This window comes from Camelus dromedarius, chromosome 7, assembly GCF_036321535.1.
Source record: "Camelus dromedarius isolate mCamDro1 chromosome 7, mCamDro1.pat, whole genome shotgun sequence".
NCBI classification, from domain to species: Eukaryota; Metazoa; Chordata; class Mammalia; order Artiodactyla; family Camelidae; genus Camelus; species Camelus dromedarius.
The window spans coordinates 63638205-63661579 of NC_087442.1; the positions used below are offsets into that span (position 1 = coordinate 63638205).

General features: G+C 38.6%; 1 protein-coding gene across 5 annotated transcripts in view; it reads right to left on the reverse strand.

The window, feature by feature from the left end:
• Positions 1-23375, reverse strand: part of CDK14 (cyclin dependent kinase 14) — a 555862-nt gene that overhangs the window by 57271 nt on the left and 475216 nt on the right. For all 5 annotated transcript variants that reach the window (XM_031454861.2, XM_031454862.2, XM_010978019.3 and 2 more), the window contains one exon: positions 18059-18202. In XM_031454861.2, coding sequence (XP_031310721.1) covers positions 18087-18202 — 116 coding nt within the window. In that variant the 3' untranslated portion in view covers positions 18059-18086. The remainder of the gene's footprint in view (positions 1-18058; positions 18203-23375) is intronic.

Below are 23375 nucleotides of genomic sequence, written 5' to 3' on the forward strand. Positions count from 1 at the left end.
CTTTCTCTTTCTTTTTACACGTCACAGGTTTTACCTTTATTTTGAAAGTCAGATGGACATTTCCTCGTCTTTTAGACCCTTAGATAAACAGATTTTTCACTACTCATTTTTATTTTGAATTTGTATAGGGTCTCCGGTGGAGGTCTCTAAATGAACCAAAAATCCAGCAAAAGGATCAACAATAATAAAAAAGTTCATAAAGCAGTATCCTTAATTTAAAAAAAAAAATCTCAAGCTAAATTTGTTATGTGTAAATACATATAGTTTTTCTAACTTCAAAGGTCCAGTTTTACTGTATACCCTGCATGATCAGCTGCAAGCAATGCTTAGTTTGTATGTTTTAAATTATACATATAAAGCAGTAAGACCATATTTTTGGAGCATTAAGCTCCACATAGAAGATCATAAATTTAAAAGGCATTCACAAATGCCCACATTATCCTTATAAACAAATATACTGCTATTTTTTATAACTGAGATTCTGTGTTTTCTTTAGTACATACTTCTCCGAACTATAAGGATTATGGGCACTTAGGCACAAACCAACTAGTGAAGTTGAAACAAGTCCTGATTTCTGACCCATGAGTCCTGTGATGATTTATTATATAAGCAGGTACACACTTCCCACTGTAGACATGTAGACTAGAAGGAAAACTTCTGGTGAAGAGTAGATCACTGCATACTACCTAGTTCATCTTGGTTTAGGAAAGAAGGCATCGTTTTGAAATTTAGACACAGACCACAAGCATGAACTCATATTGCCAGAGAGAATGATAAGGTTGATGGGGTGGTGAGAAAACTTGTTCCGCTTGGTTGTCTAAATAACTTGCCTCAACTTTAGACTTAAAGCACTTCAACCTCAGAACGTTTTGTAGAAAAACAGGGCACAAATGATGTGTGGTAACCAAAAAATTACTTTATCTGCCATATATATATTTTTTGGAGTCATCTTTGCTGGGAATTACATAAAGGACTTTGTTGCGATGGCAAAGAAAGACACAAGTCTTCGTCGGTTTTGCCTCATTTACTAGCCTGCAAATGCTCTGATGGTGTGACTCACTCAGTGTGGCTCAAAAAGACATCCTTGGAACTTTCAGAGTATTTTGTGTAAGAACAAAGGGTGCTTGGGTTCAGTTTGCAACACAAGTCACTTTTACCACACAAATTTCTTTCTTTTGTGCCAGCAAAAGGGGATACTTGGAGCCCTCTGAGTTGAGAAGATCTTCAAACACACAATAGTGTGCAAACAACCCTCAAGAACCTACCTCGACGAGAACAACCTCAAGGCTGAGACCAAGGCTTTGAGAAAGGCCCCGTCAGCAGATTTCCTTCTGCTCTTTACCCCGAACAAAGCCTGCGTGACAACACTGAAATCTCTTTCTTTCTTTGGCTTAAACCCCCTTTGCAGGAAAAGTATGCAAATGCTCTACGTGGCTCCCTTGTCACAGGAGGCTGCTCTTGCCAGCTAGCTTTTCTCTGTCTGGCTCACCCGGCAGACCATCTATGCCTGCCACCGGGCCCAGCCTTCCAATTCAACATCTTTCACTGCTCTGACAGTCAGCTCCCTGGCCTGCCACTGCCTCTAAAAGGGGCTCATGTTGTCATAATTAACGATTCCCTGCATATTTCCTAAGGAATGGTTAATTGTGCTAAAAGCCCACAAGTGAAGCATTCTTTCTCCTTCTCCTTTAAATCTTTTTTTTTTCCCTCAGCAGTCTTCCTTCCTCTGCCTCTTTTTCACCTCACACCACTACACCTCCATCACGCACACACACACACACACACACACTTTTCTTTTTTCTACTCCTCCCTGGTAGCATTTCAAGTGAAGAGATGGAATGAAGGTGGAAATTGGAAACTACACGAAAACAGTTCAGAAAGCAAAGCTGACTGAATGGGGAAGTATCACATGGGAAGTCACAAAGAAACTGAAAGAGAAATAAAAATGAAACAAATTGTCTTTGTTGACACAAATATATAAATATATATAAATATAACTGTATATTTGAATATTATTTATGTAAAATGACCACATAATAAGCTGGTTTCAGGTCTCAAATATGTTGTGCACCCCCCACACGACATAGAAATCCTACAAATTCATTTTTTAACACATATATTTTGTCTCAAAATTTATTTTTCACCCTGCATTGCAAATAAAAGGTACAAATAAAAGGTAATGATTCTGTCTCGCCAGCCTCTCTGTTTTATCCTCAAGTTGCAGACGAGAGAGCTATGGTCAAGTATCTGAATTTCTGACCTCTTGCAAACGTCGCAAGCCCCCGCCAGCGGGCAGCGGGCCACCGAAGAGTGCCTTGTGCTCTTGCAGGTGGATCGGTTCTGCCACGATCAGGAGACGTCTTCTCTGCTGCACCAGGGATTTCCAGTTTAATGTTATGTCCTCTGTCATTTCCCCTCACACGTAAGTTTTATATACACAGCAGGATTAGTCTACTTTTTCACACTATCACATGTATTTATTTCTCCACGTTATTTGCCTTTATGACTTTCATTTTTAAGACTGCATAATATTCTATCTAATTTGGTATACTGTAACTTTACTTAATAACTCCTTTTAAAAATATTTAAATGACTGAACTATTATGCTATATGCCAGAAACTGACACAATATTATAAACTGACTATACTTCAATAAAAAAAGAAACTATACACATTTTGCCCAAATAAAATCTCTTTTTATCATGCTAAATAAAAATCCTTTTTCCCACCACATAAAAAATATATTTAAGTGGTCTATTCTAAATAACTTATGTTTAATCTGTCTAATGCTAACTGTTTTAATATTTTTCCTTTGTCACTGTCACCATCATTAAAAAGTTACTGAGTTATTAAAATATGACGTGGTTTTAAGAAGCTGGTTAGACTCACTTTAAGATCTTTAATAATTGAGAGCTTATTTGTATTTAGGCAAAAGTGGACATGAAAACTAGAGGTAACTCTTACAAGAGCTTAAAGTTCATAAAACTCAGAGGATGAATTTATTCATGAAAACGCTTTTGCACACCTACAGAGTGCTGAGCACACTACCAGTTAGACCATGAAAATACTAGATTCTTAAACATTTGTTTCAGTTTCAAAAATTACTAAATTCTTAAACATTTCTTTCAACTTCAAAAACTGTCTTAGATTTTTATCCCTGAAAAATCAGCTCACTTTTTAGTTTATGCATTTTTCCTAAATGTTGTCAGTATTTCTTAGTATACAGAATTCTACATCTCTAGAATTAAGGGGATCCTTATTCATCTTACAAAAAGATAATGCAAACAAAGAAGGCATATTCTTTCAACTAAAATAATGAGTTAAACATAGCTTTTCAAGAAACACATTTATGCACATGTTGAAAAATGTATACTAAAGGAGCTATACCCATAATAGATTTATAGGATTTCAGGGCTGGGGGATGAAGAGGTTTTCAGCTAAAGAGAAGGGTAAGTGTTGGTACAATTTATAATATTCTAATATTATATTCGACGTAAGTGTGAATGGAAATTTATGCATTTCTTTACTTATTTTCAAGACATGATTTACCATAATAAGAAGCTCAAAGAAAAGGAAAAATACCACATCTTCTTTTAAGGTTGATATATGATCCCTAAAGGACCTTCCAGCTTTAAGACATTTTGACTCTCCTGTGTCTGACCAGGAAATCATATGTATTTCTCCATGGCCAATCACATTAAAATCCAGACTCTTTAGCATATCATTCCAGATCCTTCACAATTCAACTTCAAATCACTTTTCAATCTCACCTCTTCTCACTCCCCCATCCCCGTGTCCTTTGGCTTTATCAGACCACTCCCTAGGATGCTGCACCTCTGGGACATGGCTTTGCTCAGAGTGTTTCTCCAATTCCACCTCTTCCTCAAAATCTCTTCTTTTGTGAAAGTTTCTCAAGACCCTCTGGCAGAATTAATTTTTACCTTATTTGCCCTCCCACATAGCTTTATGAAAAACATCTACTGTAGCTTTTATCATACTGAAATTGAAATGTGTCTCTAAACTGTGATTGTCTCCAAGCTGGAAACTGTCTTATTTGCTACAACCTAAAACAGTATCAATATAATGGCTACTCAAAAAATACTTGTTGGAAGAATAGAAGATTACAATATGGTGAGTTAGGTGGACATTCACTAATTTGGTCAACAGTTTAAAAATATTTGATGGGCACAAATTATGTGCCATACTAGGAGATGGAGACAAAGCCATGAAATGAAGACAAACCTGTGAACAAATTCCTGTATTCTGGGATTTAGATTCTAGTGAGGAAGACAGACAAATGACAGGGGACTTCAATACAGAGGGGCTGAAACTCCAGCTTTGCTCCCGACATGTGTAAAACAGCCACACATTTACTCATGTCCACAAAAAGTATTTCACACTCTGCTGGACATCTTGCTAAATTCTTTCACTGATCCTGAGTCAGAGGCTGGAACACCTCAGGATTCTAAACTCAGACACGGTCCTCTCTGTCAGGGACTCCTCTCCTCCATTTCCACCCATTTTCAGCCTGAGCCTTGAGACTAATTTTTCTCTCTTCTCTGATTCTCACATCAGGCAGCCCTGTTCTTAGATCAGTAACTCATCTTGAATTCATTCCATTTGATTGAGAACTTGTCCCAGGCTTCCTGCTTCTCTGATTTTACTTTCAGGATATCATGGTGACTTTAAAACCTCACCCGCCTAACCTCAGCGATCAAGGTGAACATGACAAGTGATAAGCCACGTGGGTATCACATACTTCCTGGCATGAAGTGAAGAGAAGAGTACTTCATCGTGGTGGTAATCTTCCCCAGAACTCATAACCCCAGTGTAACCGTGAGAAAACATCTTTTGTAGAGGGACATTCTACAAAATACCTGAACAGTAATTTTCAAAAGCATCAAGGTCATGAAAAACAAGGGAAGACTGAGAAACTATTACAGACCAGAAGAGACTAAGGAGACAGAATGACTAAATGCCATGTGGTACCCGGGATGGACTCCTGGCACACAAGAAGGACATGAATGTGAAAAGAGGTGAAGTATAAATAAAGTTGTAGCTTAAGTAATAGTGTGAATCTACGTTAATTTCCTAAGTTGATAAGTGTACCATGATTACTAAGGTTATTAATTTTAGAAGTTGGGTGAAAGATATAGCTCTCCACACTGGCTTAACAACCCTTCTGTAAATCTGAAACTATTTCAAAATAAAAGAGTTTAAAAAAAATACAACACTAATCTGTCTGCTACTCATGCTGAATAGTTACTATCAATTCTGAACCTCAGAATTCACTCAGATTTCCATGAACTACCTCATAGCAGTGGGCAGGGAAAGACCTAAGTCCATTCTCCTGAAAGAAGTTCAGTTTAGGCTGAGTCTGATCAGAGCACCATATTGATAAAACAAGCTACGTAAAATGGCCTGATGACTTAGTACTGTATGATGAGTGTCTCTCCATGCAAGGTCAAATCTACTGCATGGAAAAAAGGGAAAGTTACAGCCCCACAAACTAATATATAGGAAAAGTATATATTTGAAGAATTGGTCTACTAGTCATCAAGGACATAGTAAATGACACTAATTTTCAGATGGCATCTGTATGAATATAATAGAGGTTCTATCCACTGTACCTCAGAAAAACAGAGATATTCAATTAGATAGGTAGAACTATAATAACTTTATATAGCAAAAAAAAATATGTTACGGAAGAGTAATTTATTTGAGGAAAAATTGTTATCCGCATTAATTAGCATATTAGAATTAACCCAGAGCACCACTGATACAGAGGAGCAGCTCTCACACCTCTTGGTCTTAAGGATGGAACCCTTTATAGTCTTGAAAACTATAAAGATCCCCCAAAGAGCTTTTGTTTATACAGATTACAGCAATTGGTGTTTACCATACCTGAAATTTAAATTGATAATTTAAAATATTTATTAATTCATTATATATAACCCTATTGCATATTAACGTAAAAACTTCATTTTGATAAAATGACTGTATTTTCCAAACAAAATTAGCAAAAGGGGTGACAAGCTTTTATAGTTATGCAAAACTTTAAAATATCTGGCTGAATAATAGACAGCTGAGTTCTCACATCTGCTTCTGCATTCAATCTGTTCTATGATATGTTGTTAATGGTTGAAGCAACCACAGAAAATACGTTCTCTCACAGATATGATATGTACTTAGGAAAGAAAGAAGTATTTTCATAGCCTTTTCAGATAATTGTGGGTATATATTCTTTTATATTACAACAAAACTCAACAAGTGCTAGTTTCTTAAAGATTAGTTGCACTGGGAAATCTGAAACTGTACCAGTGAATTCTTTGTATTCTGTTACTCTAAAATCTATCGGTTTATTTTGCCCTTTAGAATCTATTGATTTATCTATGCAGTGATCTCCTAAATTCATGCATTGGTCATTTGGAAAATATTGATTCAGTGAGTTAGGGAGATCTTTCAAATGTTGACACATTTCACTCTACAATATCAAAAAACCACATTTGCTTACATCGCCACCCATCTCACTTGAAAAGTGTTTGGGAAGTTCTCAAGAAGCAAACAAAGTTTTCTACAGTTTTTCCAAATTCTGATTTTCTTCTGAAAGCTTTAATTTTATCTTTGGCAGCAAATGCTATCAGTTGCTTTCCTTGGGTGACAGGCTCATTTTTTGTTCATTTTTGAGAAAATGCCTGCCAAATACCCAAGTTTAAATTAGCATAGTTTCTCCATTGGTCAGTCATCCTTTCAAGTAAAAACCATGTTTCAGGATAAAAACAGACAGTTCTCCTTGCAACTCAAATACCTGCATTACAACTCTTCCTGGAGACAACCTGAGCAATTAGGTATACAGTGGAGACAGTTTATGCAAACTTCCTATTTAGCCACATCAAATATGAAAAAGATAATTATTTTATTATAAAATTAATAACTTTTACTGCTTCATCAAGAACATTAGTAAGTGAATCTGGGTTTTAAAAATGATAACCATTCTGTGCCAGTAGAGAAAACAGTGCATAGGAATACAATTTGGTGCCACTGCCTTGATTCATCCTAAGGAGCCAGCAGTTGGTTTTACTTCAGTTGCTTTAGCACCACTGAGTTGAGTGCAAACGTCAACACAGTGCAAAAAGGCAAAGACTAACTTGATATTATTATGAGAACAGTTCTGAGCCCCATGGAGCCTCTGGGGATCTCCAAGGTATCTGGACCAGTTGGGAACCGATGATAAAGAGGATAATTATAAGGATGCCATTTCTTTTCTTTCGAACTAGGGACCTTATCTAAGGGGAATCCTCAAACCTGAAGGTGAAACTTTCAACCACAAGGTCAGTCTATCCACAGAGTTGTGGAAAGATTCAGCAAAGGGAATGATAAATATAACGTCAGTAGGAATCAGGTATTATTTTAGTTAATGGAGAGGAGATTAATTAAGAAGAATGCAAATAGTGGAGAGTCTACCAAGTCGGTGAATGCAGAGCTGGCTTTGGAAGGCCAAACTGAGGGCAGGACATGGAGGAAAAGGTGAGAAATGAGACCGGGCATGAATAAAGGCTGCCATTCACCTCCAGCTCTGCATGGCTAGATGCCTTTGACTGGCTCATCTTGAGAGGTAAGGGCATCTTATTTCAAGCTTCTGATTTATATATATATATATATATATAATTCAAGTATAATCAGTTTACAATGTTGTGTCAACTCAATTCTCTCATTAAAAAATTTTTTTGAAAGTATTTTCTCTCAAGACATTTGATTTATTCATTTTTCTAATAAATATGTCAGTTATTAACCAATTCAATTACTGTGGAAGAAAAAAAAAATCTTAACTTTAGATGAGTCATTTCAAATAGTATTTCATAAAAATGTTTTTTAAAGGCCAGCTCCTGGACCACACAATAAAACTCCCAAATGAGGGGATGAGTGGATTCACACTGATGTTTAAATTTTTAGACTTGACAAAAGTAATGCACTCTATCTTGACAGCTATATTCAGTAGCTTAATGCTAAGCTTTTTATGCTGAATACAGAACAGAATGAAGTTTCCACCAGCGTTTCGACTAGGAGGTTTTAGGGTTCTTCTTCACTTAAGACAGCAGTCTGAGGCTGCTTGAGAAAACAAGCATTGGCTATTTCATAACTGCCTCATAAAACGTCTCCATATTAAAGAGAAAAGAAAAACTCAAGACAAAAACATTTTGAAAATATATGTTTTAACCAAAATCTGGATGCTAAGTAAACAGCCTTTAGTTTTCAGCCAGAAAGACTTGCAGCTGGGGCATTTGTGACAACATAGGATGAAGATTTCCATGTAAAAGATAAATGATATCATAAAAGTTTCCTATCAAAAGAAAATACATTTTTGGATGGAATTTATGTAGGAAAAGGCTTTACACTAAAGCCCATTTTATACACTGTAAAAATACTGGAGCCTTTTAATTTGGAGTTTAGTTTGAGCACATGCTAGGCAGTATTATTTTCTGTTTTGCCACTACATTCTCTTTTTACAAACTGCAGATTTGTTTCCTGTAAGGGCACCCATTTAGTTTAGTTTTGTTTGTCTATGGCTACTGTAAGTTGTTGACTTTATGGTAAAATATCAAATTCAAGATGAACTGACAACCAGGCAGTAATGAACTGGGCGAGCTGCCCCTTTAAAAAAAATTTAAATTTTAACATTGAACCAAAATATGATGGAGTCATATTCTAAAATTTACAGATATATTTTAACATGGATTAGATCTAAATCTCCCAAAGGGCAAAAGCTCTCCTCTATAAATGAGACTGCATGAGAATCAGGAACCCTGGCTTGATTTGTGCATCCTAGCTAACCACTGAATTTAAACACCAAGCCTGTTATAATTCAGTATGCAACAGAGCAAGTCTTCCACACAGCAGAGGGAAAAGAAAAAAATCCCTCTTATTTTCTAAAGTTGCCCATCTCTATCCGTTTCTGTCGAATTGCCACAACTGCCCAGATAAAACATTTGAGAGCATGTCAGCTTTAATTAATGTAACATGACCTGATCATTTCCACAGTTAAGAATAAAGAAGTTTGCATTCTTTAAATCCAAAGCTCAACCTGGAGATTATGCTAAGTTGCTTCATTCACAGTCCACACTCCTCTGCTCATGTCAGAAGGACAGCATTTGTCCCCTCTAGTGATAAACAAATTATACATGAAATCAATTCCACTTCACAATCATTTTCCCTATTGGGTATTATCTTTCCTTCTCTGCTCCCTCCAGTTAAGCCCGCATCCTGTAACTTGCTAATGAGCTGGGGGCTTTCTGTTCCAGGTGGCACCCCCTGCCTCGAAGTCATGACATTTCCCATTTCGAATGCTGCTGGCATTTTTCGACAGCTCCTGCTAACTAGCCTTTTTGACCTGCACTAAGAGGAACTCATCTGATCGAATCCTCTAACCTGCCAATCATTCCAGCAAATGATCTTCACAGTCACTCCCAAGGCAAGGATGGAAAAAAAAAAAGAAAGAAAGAAAGAAAGAAATGCGAGTTAGAGAATGAGGGAGTAGGCAAGCGGCTGCCTCTGCAGCTACCTAATGAGAATACTTTAAGTCTCTGAGGCAGCTGAAACACTGAAAAACTGGTGGGAAAATTAGGACACAACTGAATGCCTGGCTCTGTAATTACTGATTTCTTTCCATCCTGAGATCATTTTGAGAGCAACACCTCTGAGATGTGCCAGTTTCTAAAGAACACAAGAACACCCTACCTTACGTAGAGAAAATAGATTTATTTCTCCTGCCACTATCAATATGCAATTCTCATGATCCCACTCTGTCAAACAGCATCTTTTGCAGAATTAATTATGTGCTATAAGCTTGTTAAGTGTGCATTTGTAAACTAGGGATGATTATCATGTTTGCCACAGTGAAGAAAGGACTTTTTTTTTCCCAGACATATTTAAAATGTTGCCACCATTTAGGGGGTGTTGATTTTTACACATTTACATTAAAACCTAATAGGTATGGTGAAGAGCGGTATTGGGCTCAGGGAGGATTTAACACGGACAACACAGGATAACCTGGGCAGTGTTCATTTTAATGGAGGTAAAATAATTTTCTTTTCCTTCCAGATTGTTCTTGCCAATGCACAGTCAGTTCATTTGGTGGGTCCCCAGTCCACAGAATAACCCAATTACTTTGGGAAAAAAGATCTCCTACATGGATCTTTGGCAACGGATCTCAATTCTAGGTATCTTAATATGATGGAGATTTGTTGACCAAGGAATGATACGATATAATTATGTATTATCATTACAACATTTATATAATAGTGTAAAATAAATACTGTACATGATTTAATTGCACATGATAATCACACATCTTTCTCCATTTATAGTAATTAGGCCAATAGCCCCATTTACAGTAATTATTATATGTAATTGAGAGCATTTTACTAATTGCATTGGAAATGATAATCCAGAGCAATTAAAAATCCAAGGGCACTACACATAATGCAAACTACATTAAAAGAATGGTGATAATTTAAAGGGAAAAAAAACTCAAGTACAGAAGTTAACAGCACAATATTTGATTCCATGCTTGGTATATACCTGGTAATATTTTTTATGAGATAAATTTCCACCTACTTCTCTAACTTTTGTATTATTTTTGTTCTAGATCTTGTGCCCTATTTCATTAGGTGGAAAAGTTATCCTTTGATTAATCTATGATGTTATCCTAACAACTCTAGGACTGCTGAAAGATTATTCTATCTAGCTGTGTGAGTGTACAGACAGTGTGTGTTTGTGTGTGTGTGAGTGTACTGGTAGATGAAACAGCTATCCTAAATTCCAAAAGAGCCACGCTAAATTATTCATTTGCACAACCAATTTGATGTTCTTAAAAGCTTTATTCATTGAAGCATATCAGAGTCTTGCAAACATTTTGTTAAATATACTTGTAATAATTTAGCTAAAATGTTTAACTTTGTTAGACTTGAAATATATTTGGGTTGCGGTTTTCATTACATTTGCTATCTGTCTAGAATTTTAACGTGTCTCAGGACTGAATCCCTGGCTTTTGTCCCAGGGCCCCAGTGTCTATCCCTCCCTGATCCCACTCCCCATTTCTACCCAGACAAAGCTCGCATGAGAGGACTGTCTCACGAGTGATGAGCATTTGTGGGACAATGGCAATAGTTTCGAGCTTCTTTTTGCCTTCCCTTCTTGACATTGTCATTTAGACACTGTCCTCCATGCATTCAAATGTCATCGCAGACCATCAGCCCACTTCAACTCAAACAGCCTCCTTTTATGCTCAGACACTTCTTAGAGTATCCACAGACCACAAAGACTGTCTAGTGGGACTCAGCTGCTGTCCTGGTATTAATAATACAATACAGTGCACCTAGGGCATAGACGATTCCCTCTGTATCCCAAATTCATAAGGATCAACAGTAAATGAAAAGGGAAACTAGAGCACCTGAACTGATTATAACTACTTGTTATATGTGACGGTTAACTTCATAAGAGTTTGGGCAAGCATTCTATTAGATATCTTGCTTACTAGCCACATCACATCTTGTGCCCACTATTTATAAGAAAGCTTCACTTATATTATGCTGCTGGCTAAACAGTCCCTAAGAAATTAATTTAGGTTTTAAAAAGACAGAAGATGCAAGTTGCAGTGCTCTTCTTCCCCCACCCCCAACCCCATCCTTAGTTTGAAAGCTTATCTGACCTGGAAACACTAAATCACAAAAATATAGCCAATTTTTGAGCGTCCGTGGGCTGATGAGACAATCTACGGAACATGAAACCAGTTTCTTCTCTATTAGCCATTTTGCTTTTTAAAATTCAATCAGAGAAAGGAGAAAGGAAAAGCAAGGGCAAAAAACCCTGTATTTTTAACGTAAAAAATATCATTGAATTCTTTGTTTTTCAGAAAAACACACCGAAATATTTAAAGGTAATGAAGCATCGTGTAAGGAAAAAACAATGGTTTGGAAAAACACGCATGGGCGCACATCTGTGTGTCTGTGTGAGAAAGAGAGCCAGAGAGGGAGGGAGAATTAACACGATAAAGCAAATGGCGTAAAACGTGAACATTTGGGGAAAGTGAGTGATGAGTATCAGGAACTCTTGGCACTACTCCTGCAACTTACCTGCACATCTGAAATTATGTCAATACAGAAAAAAGAAAAAAAAAAAAACTTTAAAAAATGTACCCCAGATGAATGAAGCATGATATTTTTAACTTTCTTTTCTTCTGCTTTGTGACAATGCCAGGGCATAATTAAGCAGATTAGACAGTAGAGGCCTTAGAGTCTTTTGCTAGCCCGTTCACAGGGTGGGTGGAGGGGGAACAGATCAGAGGTGACCCAAAAGAAGGGAGGGGCAGAGAGGCGGAGAAGGGAGAGGACAAAGTTTGACAGAGAAAACACAAACTTCCTCAGCCACTATTTTGCATCAGGGTTTGGAGGAGATAACAGACTCTCCAGAGTAGAGGGGAAGCCAAGGAAAAGGAGTGGAGGTGGGGTGGGGAAGCTAAACCACATTCCAGCCTCTTCTCAATCAGGTGTTCACCATGCATAGTATGCATTTGTGTGGTTTGAAGTATTGTCAATTTCCTGAATAAAATACATTTTTTAATCTGCAGCAACACAGAATAACAACAAAAACCAAATAAATAAAGCCTGCAAGGAACATTACAGTTGTTTACCCCTCTGCCTGTTGTTATTTGCACAACTACTGCTGTCCATGGACTACATGAGGCGATAGAGATAATAAACAGATATAAAACTGTAGTTGTTGGATAGGAAGAAAATTTGCAGCATCATGTAGAAAATAACAGTTCTTGAATGAAGAGAAAAATCAGAAATCTTCCTGCTACTGAAAGAAAACTAGACCCAACACCTGAATTTCTTACATTGTGTTAAGTACTAATGTGTGTTACCTCCTTTTTGCGTCTACAGTTGAGAAAATGCAACAGGGCTTAAAAAGACCTTTAGTCAAAAATACACACCGAGGATGCTGTCACTCCATGAAAGCTGGGGCTTCCCTCTCCACCTGTCTGAGTTCTCCCTTCGTAGGGCACTGGCCAGGCAAAGGCCCTTCCGGCTAGCCTGCTTGCTTTCGTAGAAGCTTCAGAGACTGCTAAGCCCAGAGCCCTCTCTGAGGGATCCTTTAAGGAAAGGTGGGCCACCACGTTCACAGCTCAGCTGACGGCCAGGCCTCAGCGCCCAAGCCAGCGCAGCTCATGGGGTGACCGACCCCGCAGCCTTGCTCAGAGCTCTGCTCTCTCTTCATGATGATTGCGACACCCACCACGGCTGCTCTGGAGTGGGGTCGAATCTCAGGAAAAGAGCTCAGCCCAGACTGCCCCAGAAATAAAGGGACAGGGAGAAACTACAATAAGCAGAAACGAGTCAGCGGAAGCCACGAGAAGAAGAGAAGATGAAAGCAGTGTTAGTTGACATACAGACAGAAAAGGCGGCTGCCACAAGGTCACAGCACAACGGAGGGTAACAGGCCCTGTTTCTCTGGGAGCCAGGGACCAGCACTGAGATGGTGGCCGAGATGGCAAACAAACCAAAGCTCCCTGTGGGTCCTGAGGGACAAAGCTCCCTGAGGTCCTTGTGGGCCCTGCCGTGCAGCGAGAATGTCAGCCTGTCTTCCTCACTTCCCCAAGCAACCTCAACAAAGCCCGCCATGAACTGAGGAAACCTCACCGCGTCTGCTTCCCCTGAGAGACCCCCATGCCTGTCCTCGTGGTCATTCCTGTCCCTGCAGCAGGGCTCTGTCATTCTCAACTGCCCGCCTCTGTCCCTCTCGCTTGAGTGTTTCTCTTCCTCAAACGTTTCGAGCTTAAGTCGCTGTGTTCTAGAAGTGAAATATATTTTTAGTGATTGAATTCAGTTTAATTTTCCTGATTCCTCTTTTAAAAGGCAGGCAGGAGAAGTGCTCTTCACCAGTGTGGTCCAGCAGAATGTTCTGCGAGGCTGGCAAGGTTCTGTCTGCCCTGTCCACCATGGCGACCACCAGTCGTGTGGGGTCAACGAGCACTTGAAATGTGATGCTGCTGCTGAGGGAACAAAGTTGTAATTTAATTCTAACTAACTAAAAGTTAAACTTAAATAGCTAATGTGGCTAGTGGTTACCATGTTGGAAAGCACAACTCTACACTCATCTTCCTCAAAAAAAAAAAGAAGGGGAAAAAGGGATGGATTTTCCTTTCTTGTCTTTATCCAGTCCTGGCCCAAAAAAGTTGATTATTTTACTTCATAAATATACAATTCCTAAATATTTACTTAAGATTTCATAGTATATAATTCAAAGGTTACCTGCGTGAACATCCTTTGCAGTTATTTAAAATGCAGATTCATGAACATCAGGAACCTGGATTTTAAAAAATTCGCCAGGGGTTTGGCACCCCAGGGTGTGTGAATAGTGCTCTATGAATGTTCAGATATCGATGCCAAAGAGTCTTAAGCACCAATGTATTATATTTTGTCTGAAGTTTGGTTTTTAAAAAAATCTTTATCTTATTTAATTAAAATTCTTGAGCAATTTATGCATCCTACTGTTTACCTGCCAGTGTACTTTTAGGAAATTATTGCTTGATGACTGACTCAGGCAGAGAGAGTCTACCACACTTTTGACAATGTTGATTAGCAAAGAAACCATACTATAAAGCAAGGAGAGGGTTACCAAAATATGCATGCAGCTAACTTCTTGCTCTTCAACCAAATACAAATTTTTTCATGCACTAGACAGATATTTGTATATCTATTAAGAATTTAATAGGGTCTGAAGACCAGTTGATTCATCACAAAGAGATATTCCATAATGAGCACATACTATTTCAGGAAAATTATAAAACATATGTCTGAAAGAGGCCATTCTTATACCTTATATTCAGCAAAGGGAGAAGCAGACAGAGTGACTGTGCACTTCCTGTCTCAATTTAGAATGACTGGAAAATTAAGCTCAGCATGTGGGTGTATTTGGTATCGCTGTGCGCAAATGTAAGTGATACTAATGGATGTGATATTCAATAGAGTCTCCGGTCTTTTCCTTGGGGAAAATTTCTATGCACATTTAAGGCTCTCTTTAGGAAAGACTCATCCTTCAAAGCTGATAAAGAGGGTGGGGACAATCTGTGCAATCTGCAGTCTATTCATATCTTTAGAGGATAACAAAATGTAGGAAGCACAGTATTTTGATCATCCAGTGGCTCTTATCCCATTTTTAAACTTAGATGCATGTGGCTTTCTTTTCATTTAATTTGGCTATAAGACTCTGAAACCAAAATTGCTTTCTGCTGCAAAGAAGAATGCTTCTTATTAGCTTTTCCAGTAAGGTCAGTTTATGCAAATCCATAGTTATTAACTGAAGAGTTGAAGTGGCCTTAGTATGCACGTTTAGAAACAATCTTGCATTGTGGTATAAGGGGAAAATTAGAGCTCGAAATACTCCTGTCTACTGAATCCTCCATCATTTCAAAAACAGAAGTGATACAACGCATTTTCCACAATTACCTCTGTGTGACTCCCCAAAGAGAGGTGGTTAAAATGCTCCATGACAGTCTTAGCCTCTTTGAGCCCTCAACCTCTCACCTCTCCCCTCTTCCTCTCCTTCCCAATCTCTATGGGCTTTACAAAGAAGTGGGACACCAGAGGAAAACTTAAGATGTCACAGTCGGCTCTAAACAGTTAATTAATTCATCAACAACAAAATTAAAATCTAGGGAAGTACATCTTTCCCTAGGAATACTCTTATTTACACAGACTGTTCGCTCTATAATGTCTACAATGTAGACATTGAGATTCAGCTACTGGTCAGGATAAATTTCACTCTGCGCGATGCAGTACGCTATATTACAGGTTATATATTATTTGACCTCTAAGATGACCCCATTTGATTAAAACTAAAACCCTTCAAAGGTGAAAAATTAAAATGATTTCTTTTTCTGCTGACAGAAAACTCTAAAAATCCAGCTTCTGTGCAGCTTTCTTGAGAAAAAAACTTTGATGTTTCTTCAATATAATGGTGAGTCAAACTGAGTTATTTGGATTTGGAAGAAAACAAAACAAAACAAAATAATATTAAAGCTGTAAAAGTTGATGTGAAAAAAACAAAATTCACAGAGAACATATTTGTATTATTCTCAAATAATTCTAAAGGAAGAGGTTTCAGATATAACCTTAAATCTACTTTAAAAAACATACTACAAAGAAAAAACATTTTTGTAAAGACTTTTGAATAGTGATGACTGTAGTTCTGAGCAGCTCTTTAAAATCTCTTTCCATTTAGCGATTTTTGAGACCTTAAGGGCAATACTTTTGCCCAGTGAGCTGGATTTGATTTACAAGGGGAAGCTCATCTGAAACTTTCTAGCAGGTCTGATTGGCCAGACTTAGGTCAGAGAGATCTCAAAAAGAGCAGAGAAGAAAGAACACAGCACTGTGGTTGAAATTCAAGCTTGCTTGTGTGTGTGTGTGTGTGCAAGAAGCAACAGCACAAATAAAGTCCACTTTTTGTTTTCTTCTACCGAATTGGCTAAGGAATCCACAAAGCCAGGGGCTTTCATTACGGTAACACAGGTTAAATACTTTACAAAACATCTGTTGCAACCGTCGTCAGTTCAAACCATTCTCAGAACCAGGGGTAACTGATCAAAAACTCAGCTCCACTCGTGGTTTGACCAACTGAAGTGAGAATACAGGCGCTACTGGGTGAACAGGCTGTGCTTCTAGGTAACTTTTAATCCAACAGGGAGAAGTAACTGGAAGAAGGGAACATCTTCCTCTCAGGTGTGGTATGGCCAATCTATTGGCAGCATTTTCCAACTGGCAACAACACATCATCTTTTATCAATTTGGGACGCTTTTCTCCAATCATCCATCAATCACTAAACTCCTTCTGAGATGCCACTAGCGGCCCCCATTTTGAGTATACACATGAGCAAAGTCCAAACCAGCTCAAGGTACTGGCGAACCACCCACAAGGTGGACAGTTTAATTTGCTCCCTCTGCCGTGCTGACAGATCAGCCTGTTAACATATTTCAAATTAACAGCGAGAGGAAGGAAGGGGAGGCCCTGCAATGCTGCCTCTATCTTTTGAATCACTGCAACATCTAATTACTGAACATCTACACCGACAAGTAACAAACATGGGCTAGCAAATAAAAAGCCTTTCCCACAAAAAAGTTTGTCCTCTACTTGCTTCAGAGTTATGTAACATTAAAAAAAAAAGAGATATATGTATGTGTGTGTAGGCACAACATTCCGAAAAACCCAGACATTTCCATCCGGCTGTAAAGACACTGCCTTTTCAGAAACCACCATCTTCTGCCTGTTTCTGTAAAGCCCGGGTGATGACCAGGACAGGCTAATGTGCTCAGAGATTGTCTTGTTTAGATTATGCTTTCCATGTGCAGAATAGCAGAGGTCAAAGAATTGAACAGGAAAGAGGGAAAAGCTTCACCAAGACAAAGTCTGTACCAGGGGCCAGGCACGAATCAGAAGTGGGTGAGGTGGTCCATGTGGTCGCTGAGCTCTATGAATCAGGGAGCCCAAGTCCCTTCCAAGGGAGGCGGCTACAGTTCAGTCACACACACAAACTTCTGGTAGAAAGGTGAGTGCTGTACTACCAGAGTTGCTGATTTTTTTCAAGAAAAGCCAGAAATCCAGACTTCGTGTAAAATCTCCTCCATTTAAAAATGAAAGAGACCAATTAAAAAAATTGTGTGGGCCAAAGAAAGTAGATCTGTGGCTTTGGATGTCATGTGAGGTTAACCTTTTTCTAACCTCAATGAAGAATGTGTGAATAGTGAAATGATTCGCTTATGACTAAAACGGTTTGCTTATAACTACATAAACAAAATAACATTTTGGTTAGAATCCAGCAAGTGCTTAATACGAGAACGACTGACAGTACTCTGCTTCAGTAGAATCTGTAATGAATGCTATAACGAACATGAGAGATTCACAGGACTCTTGGGAAAAAAATAAGCCCGAAATATCTCATTGGAAAGATCGACTCAGTGTCTTTTCACTATCACTCTGCAGGTAAAGCAGGTCATCTTACCTGTGCTCTCTTGAGAACGCAGTGCGCATCAGTGCTTGCTATTCGACAGACTTTTGCCATAGCTATTGTTTTTCCCAAAGGCCCGCATGCTTTCTCCAGCTTCTGGTTGCAATCTTACATTTGGGACGGTAAAAATAGAAGACACTGTAGACAGAATGAAAAAAAATTCATTTATGTATTTACAGGTGTATTTATAACCTTTTCTTTTAAAAACTGGAGATTGAAATGCAATGCTGGATGTCCAGCGCACGGAACATCATGGTGTGCATTGGTCTCGGTAACATCAAGTTGTTACAGCCAAACACACACATACATACTCACACTGATTTACATACACATATGACAGGATAGCTGGCCTTCCCCTCTGAACCACAGCTCAGTTGATCTCTCATATTTCTTTGATCTAGAACAATTAACTTGAATTTGGAAATGACATAAGTTGCTCTTTCTTTGTGACATTCTTTCATCCATTCATTGGAGAAATATTTATTGAGCTGCATACTATTCTAGGCTTTCAGAATCCTGTAGTGTATATAAATCAGAAAGAAAAAAAACCCTGGTTTCTGTAGATTCCATTTAGGGGAGACAGATGATAAACACTCAAATATACCAACTAGTCACAAGTCTTATGAATAAAAATAAAGCAGGGAAGAGAAACGGGAAGTGCTGGATGGAAGCAGGTCAGTGAAGGCTTCCCAGGTGTGGTACATTTGAGCAGAGACCACAAAAAGGTGAATGGGTAAGTCATGCACTTGTCTAGAGGAAAAGCAGAGACAAACTGTAGAAAGAGGAAATAGGAAAGGCTCCCTAAGGAGTGAGAAGAGAAGCAGGCAAAGCAGTTAGAAGACTATTGTCAAAATACAGGTGAAAGAGGATGGTGCATGACACGGGACAGGGTGATAGCAGTGGAGAAGCGAGGGTGGTGTCATTCCTGATCTGTTTTGAAGGCAGCGCCAACAAGGTCTCTGGCAGAATTGGGCCTGGAAGTGACAAAAGAAGAGGAGTCAAGGGTCACTTCCAACAACTGAAAGAATGACATGGCCATTTATTCACAAAGCGAAGACTACAAAATGAGCGAGTCTGGGGGAACCACCAGGAGCTCACTTCTGGTGATGTGAACTTGGAGACACCTACCAGATGGCCAAGTGGAGATGCTGAGTAGTCAGTCGGCTGGATATGCAAGTCTGGAGTCAGGGAAGATGGGATGGGAGGTAGAAATTTGGAAGCTGTCAGTGTATAGATGATGTTTAAATTGTGAGATTGAATGAGATCACCTAGACTCTAGGGGGCGTATGCAGGTAGAAAGATTTGAGGATTAAGCCCCAGGGCACTCAAGAGTGAGAGGTCTGACAGATGAGGAACCCGCAAAGGAGTCTGAAAAGGAATGTTTAGGAAGGCAAAAGGAAAGTGTCCTGTCCTGGAATCCAAGTGAAGAAAATCTTACTAGGAGATGGTGGTTAATTGCGTCCAATTATACTCATGGATCAAGATGAGGGCTGGGGCAAGACCAATGGTTAGAGACGAAAACCAGCAGTTTTGAATTCTTGGGTGCAAAAGCTTGATTCAAAAGAACTCAAGAGAGAACGGAAGTCCAGGAACTGGAACAGCAAATATATTTGAATGGGGTGTGTTTTATTTTTAAAAAGATGGCATGGAGCTAAGTTAATGGCATAAGGTTGCTTTAGGATAATAATACAGGACATATATAGGAATAAGTAGGAAACCCCACCAACATTAGAGCTGGGAAGGTCCTTAGGGATCAGTTTCTCTAAACGAGAAACTGGAAACCCAAAGAGACTAAGGCACTTGTCCAACGTTGCCTGGCGAGTTAACAGCAGAGCTGAAGCTAGAATCCAGGTGGTCTGATTCCCAGTTCAGTGTTCTTCACAGTGCACCAATTTGTTGGCCTTCTTTTACTGCAGATCTGAGTTTTGTGAATTAGCAAATGAATGTAATAAAATCAAGGACTCTGTGCTATGAAGTGTATTTTGTTCATTTACTTTGACAAGGGTAGTTCTGCTTCAATAATTTATGTAACTTGATAGTATACACAGGAGAATGCCCTGTGGTGTATTTGGGAAAAGTAATGAATTTCTTTTAAATCAGCCCTCCATTTACTTCCCTGCAATTAAATCTTTGTGAAGAAGTGGGGCAAGGCTGTTGGGGTTTGGGGATAGAGGGAGAATGACAGGGTGCCACCAGAATTAGCCTGCTTTAACCGCCAGATTCCTAGGTAACTGTATCATTATTCTTGCTTTATGAATTTATAATTACTGCTTCAGTGGCACCCTAATACACCACTTCTAAATTTTGGTATTACATAAACTGGTGAGGTTTTAAGGACTAGTACCATAAAGAAAGATATTATATTGTTATATGTTCTTCCAAAGCAAACAACAATCTGGCATCAGCATATAATTTCATTTTTATATGAATCCATGGAATGACTGCAGTGCTCTATGTAACCAAGGTTCTAATAATATTTGACGCTCTGCTCGAAAGGTCTGATATATTGAAGTAGGCCAAGAAGGCTGAAGTCCATTTTAAACTTATTTTTGTTCCAATCTTCTCCTTTTAACCTGGGTTTGCTTTCTGCTTGGATAAGTGTGTTTTCTTGTGGACACTCTTCTTAAAAAAAAAAAAATGCTATGACCTATCTTTAAGAATGTGACTGCTATGGACTTAATTGTGTCCCTCCAAAATTCATATGCTGAAGCCTTAACCCCCAATGTGATAGTAATTGGAGATGGGGCCTTTGGGTAGTAGGTAGTAGATGAGGTCATAAGGGTGTGGCTCTCAGGATGAGATTAGTGGCTTTATAAGAAAAGGAAGGGGGCGGCAGGGAGAGAGAGAGAGATTGTCACTCTCTCTCTCTCTCAATGCCATCTGAGGATACAGGGAGGTGGCAGCCTGCAAGCCAGGAAGAGTCTCTTATCAGGAAACTTGATTTTGCCGGCACCTTGATCCTGGACCTCGCAGCCTTCAGAATTGTGAGACAGAAAAGTCTGCTGTCTTGAGCCCCAGTCCATGGTGTTTGTTACTGCAGCCTGAGCAGACTGTGTATTAATGTGAGGTTCCTGAAACTGATAAATCCAAACCATGACTTGGTTGCTAAGACAATCCATTTACTGGTTCTGTAACACTTCTTTTCAGAGGGACCGCCTTCCAAATCTCCTTGAAAAGGAAGCGTATGAGGACCCCGGCACTGCGGCTGCTGCTGCTGCCATCTGCCAGGAGGTGAACTTACACAGGACTCCATGCTAATGTCAAATTTAACTTTAAGAATTTCCAGAACTTCTAAATATAGTCTGCAGAATATTAACCTAGATAACAGAGTCCCCCAAACTAGTCATTTCACCTCGAAGAACTAGTTCCCCAAGTCTCCAAAGCCTAGGAATTCTTTGTTTTGTAAACATGTTTGCAAGCACTACCACGTTGTTCAAAATGGAAATGACTGTGGTATTTAATACTGAGATTGTCCTTTCTTGCGACTGGATTTATGCCTCATAATGATTATCTACTAGACACAGAAATAGCATTTCTGTAACTCAAAATTGTTACCGGAGGCATTTAGCAGAATCTTACTTTAAAAATATAATGATTTTTCATCTTTATTCTCCCCCCTTCAAAAGGTTTCACTGCTCCTGATGTTTAACGTTATGCAAAGACGTGTTTCTGCCAATGAATATCGCCTTATGGTTATGCTTCTGCAAATAGCCTGCTGTGAGCTGATAAAGGGATTAATGCAGCCAAAATTCTTAATCTGTGAAATTACAAATTAAATTCTCATATTAAAAATACCACCCTGAGGTATTTTTTGTGGTTTTAATTCCCCTCTGGTGTTCTGCATACATTGTGCTTGTTAATGACGGGGACAAGGCTGTCTCCGTTGGCAGCCTGCTGCCGAGTGATAATGTGTAGGCATTTACTTACTGATAGAAACTGGATTTAACCACTGGCTGATAAACTAAGTGGCAAGTGGGTAATAAGTCCATATTAACAGAAGAATACTACTACAGAATTCAGAATTCATAGACCATCAAAATCCTGGCTTAAACTCAATCATCAAGTCAGATGGGATAGAGATGTCACCAAGGAGGAGTGATATCAAGTTACAAGTTATACTAAATGGGAAAACAAACCATATGTTTGAGTTTGATGAGCCATAAACTAATGGGTCCATGTGCACCTTTTTTTTTTCCCTCAGGATGGGAAGATGTGTCACCAATCCCTTACTTTTCTATTGGGATTTCATCTTTAATTTTGTTTTTAAATGGGGATAGCTATACTAAGGGTCACTGGGTAGACTTTTTGAAAGGAAGTAGGGAAGAATATGGGATAGATATGGGCAGGGAATGTATGAAATATTGAAGAAGATTTCTGAAGTATAGGGGAGTAGTGGGTTACTGTATCTACAGTCACTTTAGGGTAAAAAAAGTAATGAGCATTAAATACATGAAATCAGAAAAGATTTAGGGTAGAAATACCCAAGAGTTGTTACTTGGGACTCCGTTCCAGAATAAAGGGTTATTGTCATCAAGGAGAATTCAATACAACCATGGGAGGGGAAAAGCCTAAAATCTAAGAGATTAAAGATATAACTTTTATGTATATCTAGGGTAAGTGATGTATATTCGAGGATTAATAATCATATTACAAATATCTATCTATATATGCAATATATTAATTTTAAAGCAAACAGAAAAGTAAGAGAAGAAATCTCTCTCATTGGCACTTGGAAAGAATGTACCACCACTGAACAAAAATGGTCTACTGCAATAGTGTTTTCCAAAATTTCATAAGAGTTTTGTTTCACACTTTGGAAGAAAGATGAGATCCTCCCAGCCATAAATCCTCCCCAAAATATTTAAAATGTAATTGGAAAAGGCTGTGTAAATATGAACACTTTTGTAAAAACAAAACAAAAACCCACCCAGGAATGTGTTTTGTTTTAAAAGACCCAGAGAAGAGCTCTGTATGAATACCAAGAGCATTTGCAGTCAAACTGAATTACGTGTCTTCTGTTTGTACGTGTCAATTCTGTGCATTAGCCAATTGCCAACCCTGTTCGTCAGCTCACTGCATAGCAGTCCTTTTTAAGGTTATTGTTACAACTAAGATGGTCTCTGAAAATCAAACAGAAATGAATCATTTCTACTCTGTGTAATGCAGCCAGTTAAAAAGTACTGTATGCATAAAGCACTAAATATGTAAATCATATTTTCCTTTTTCTTTATGATGGTTCACATCATTTTTTTGGACACACACATAATCAAATACAAAGACACGCAGCTGCAGACTGCAGAGCAGAGATAGC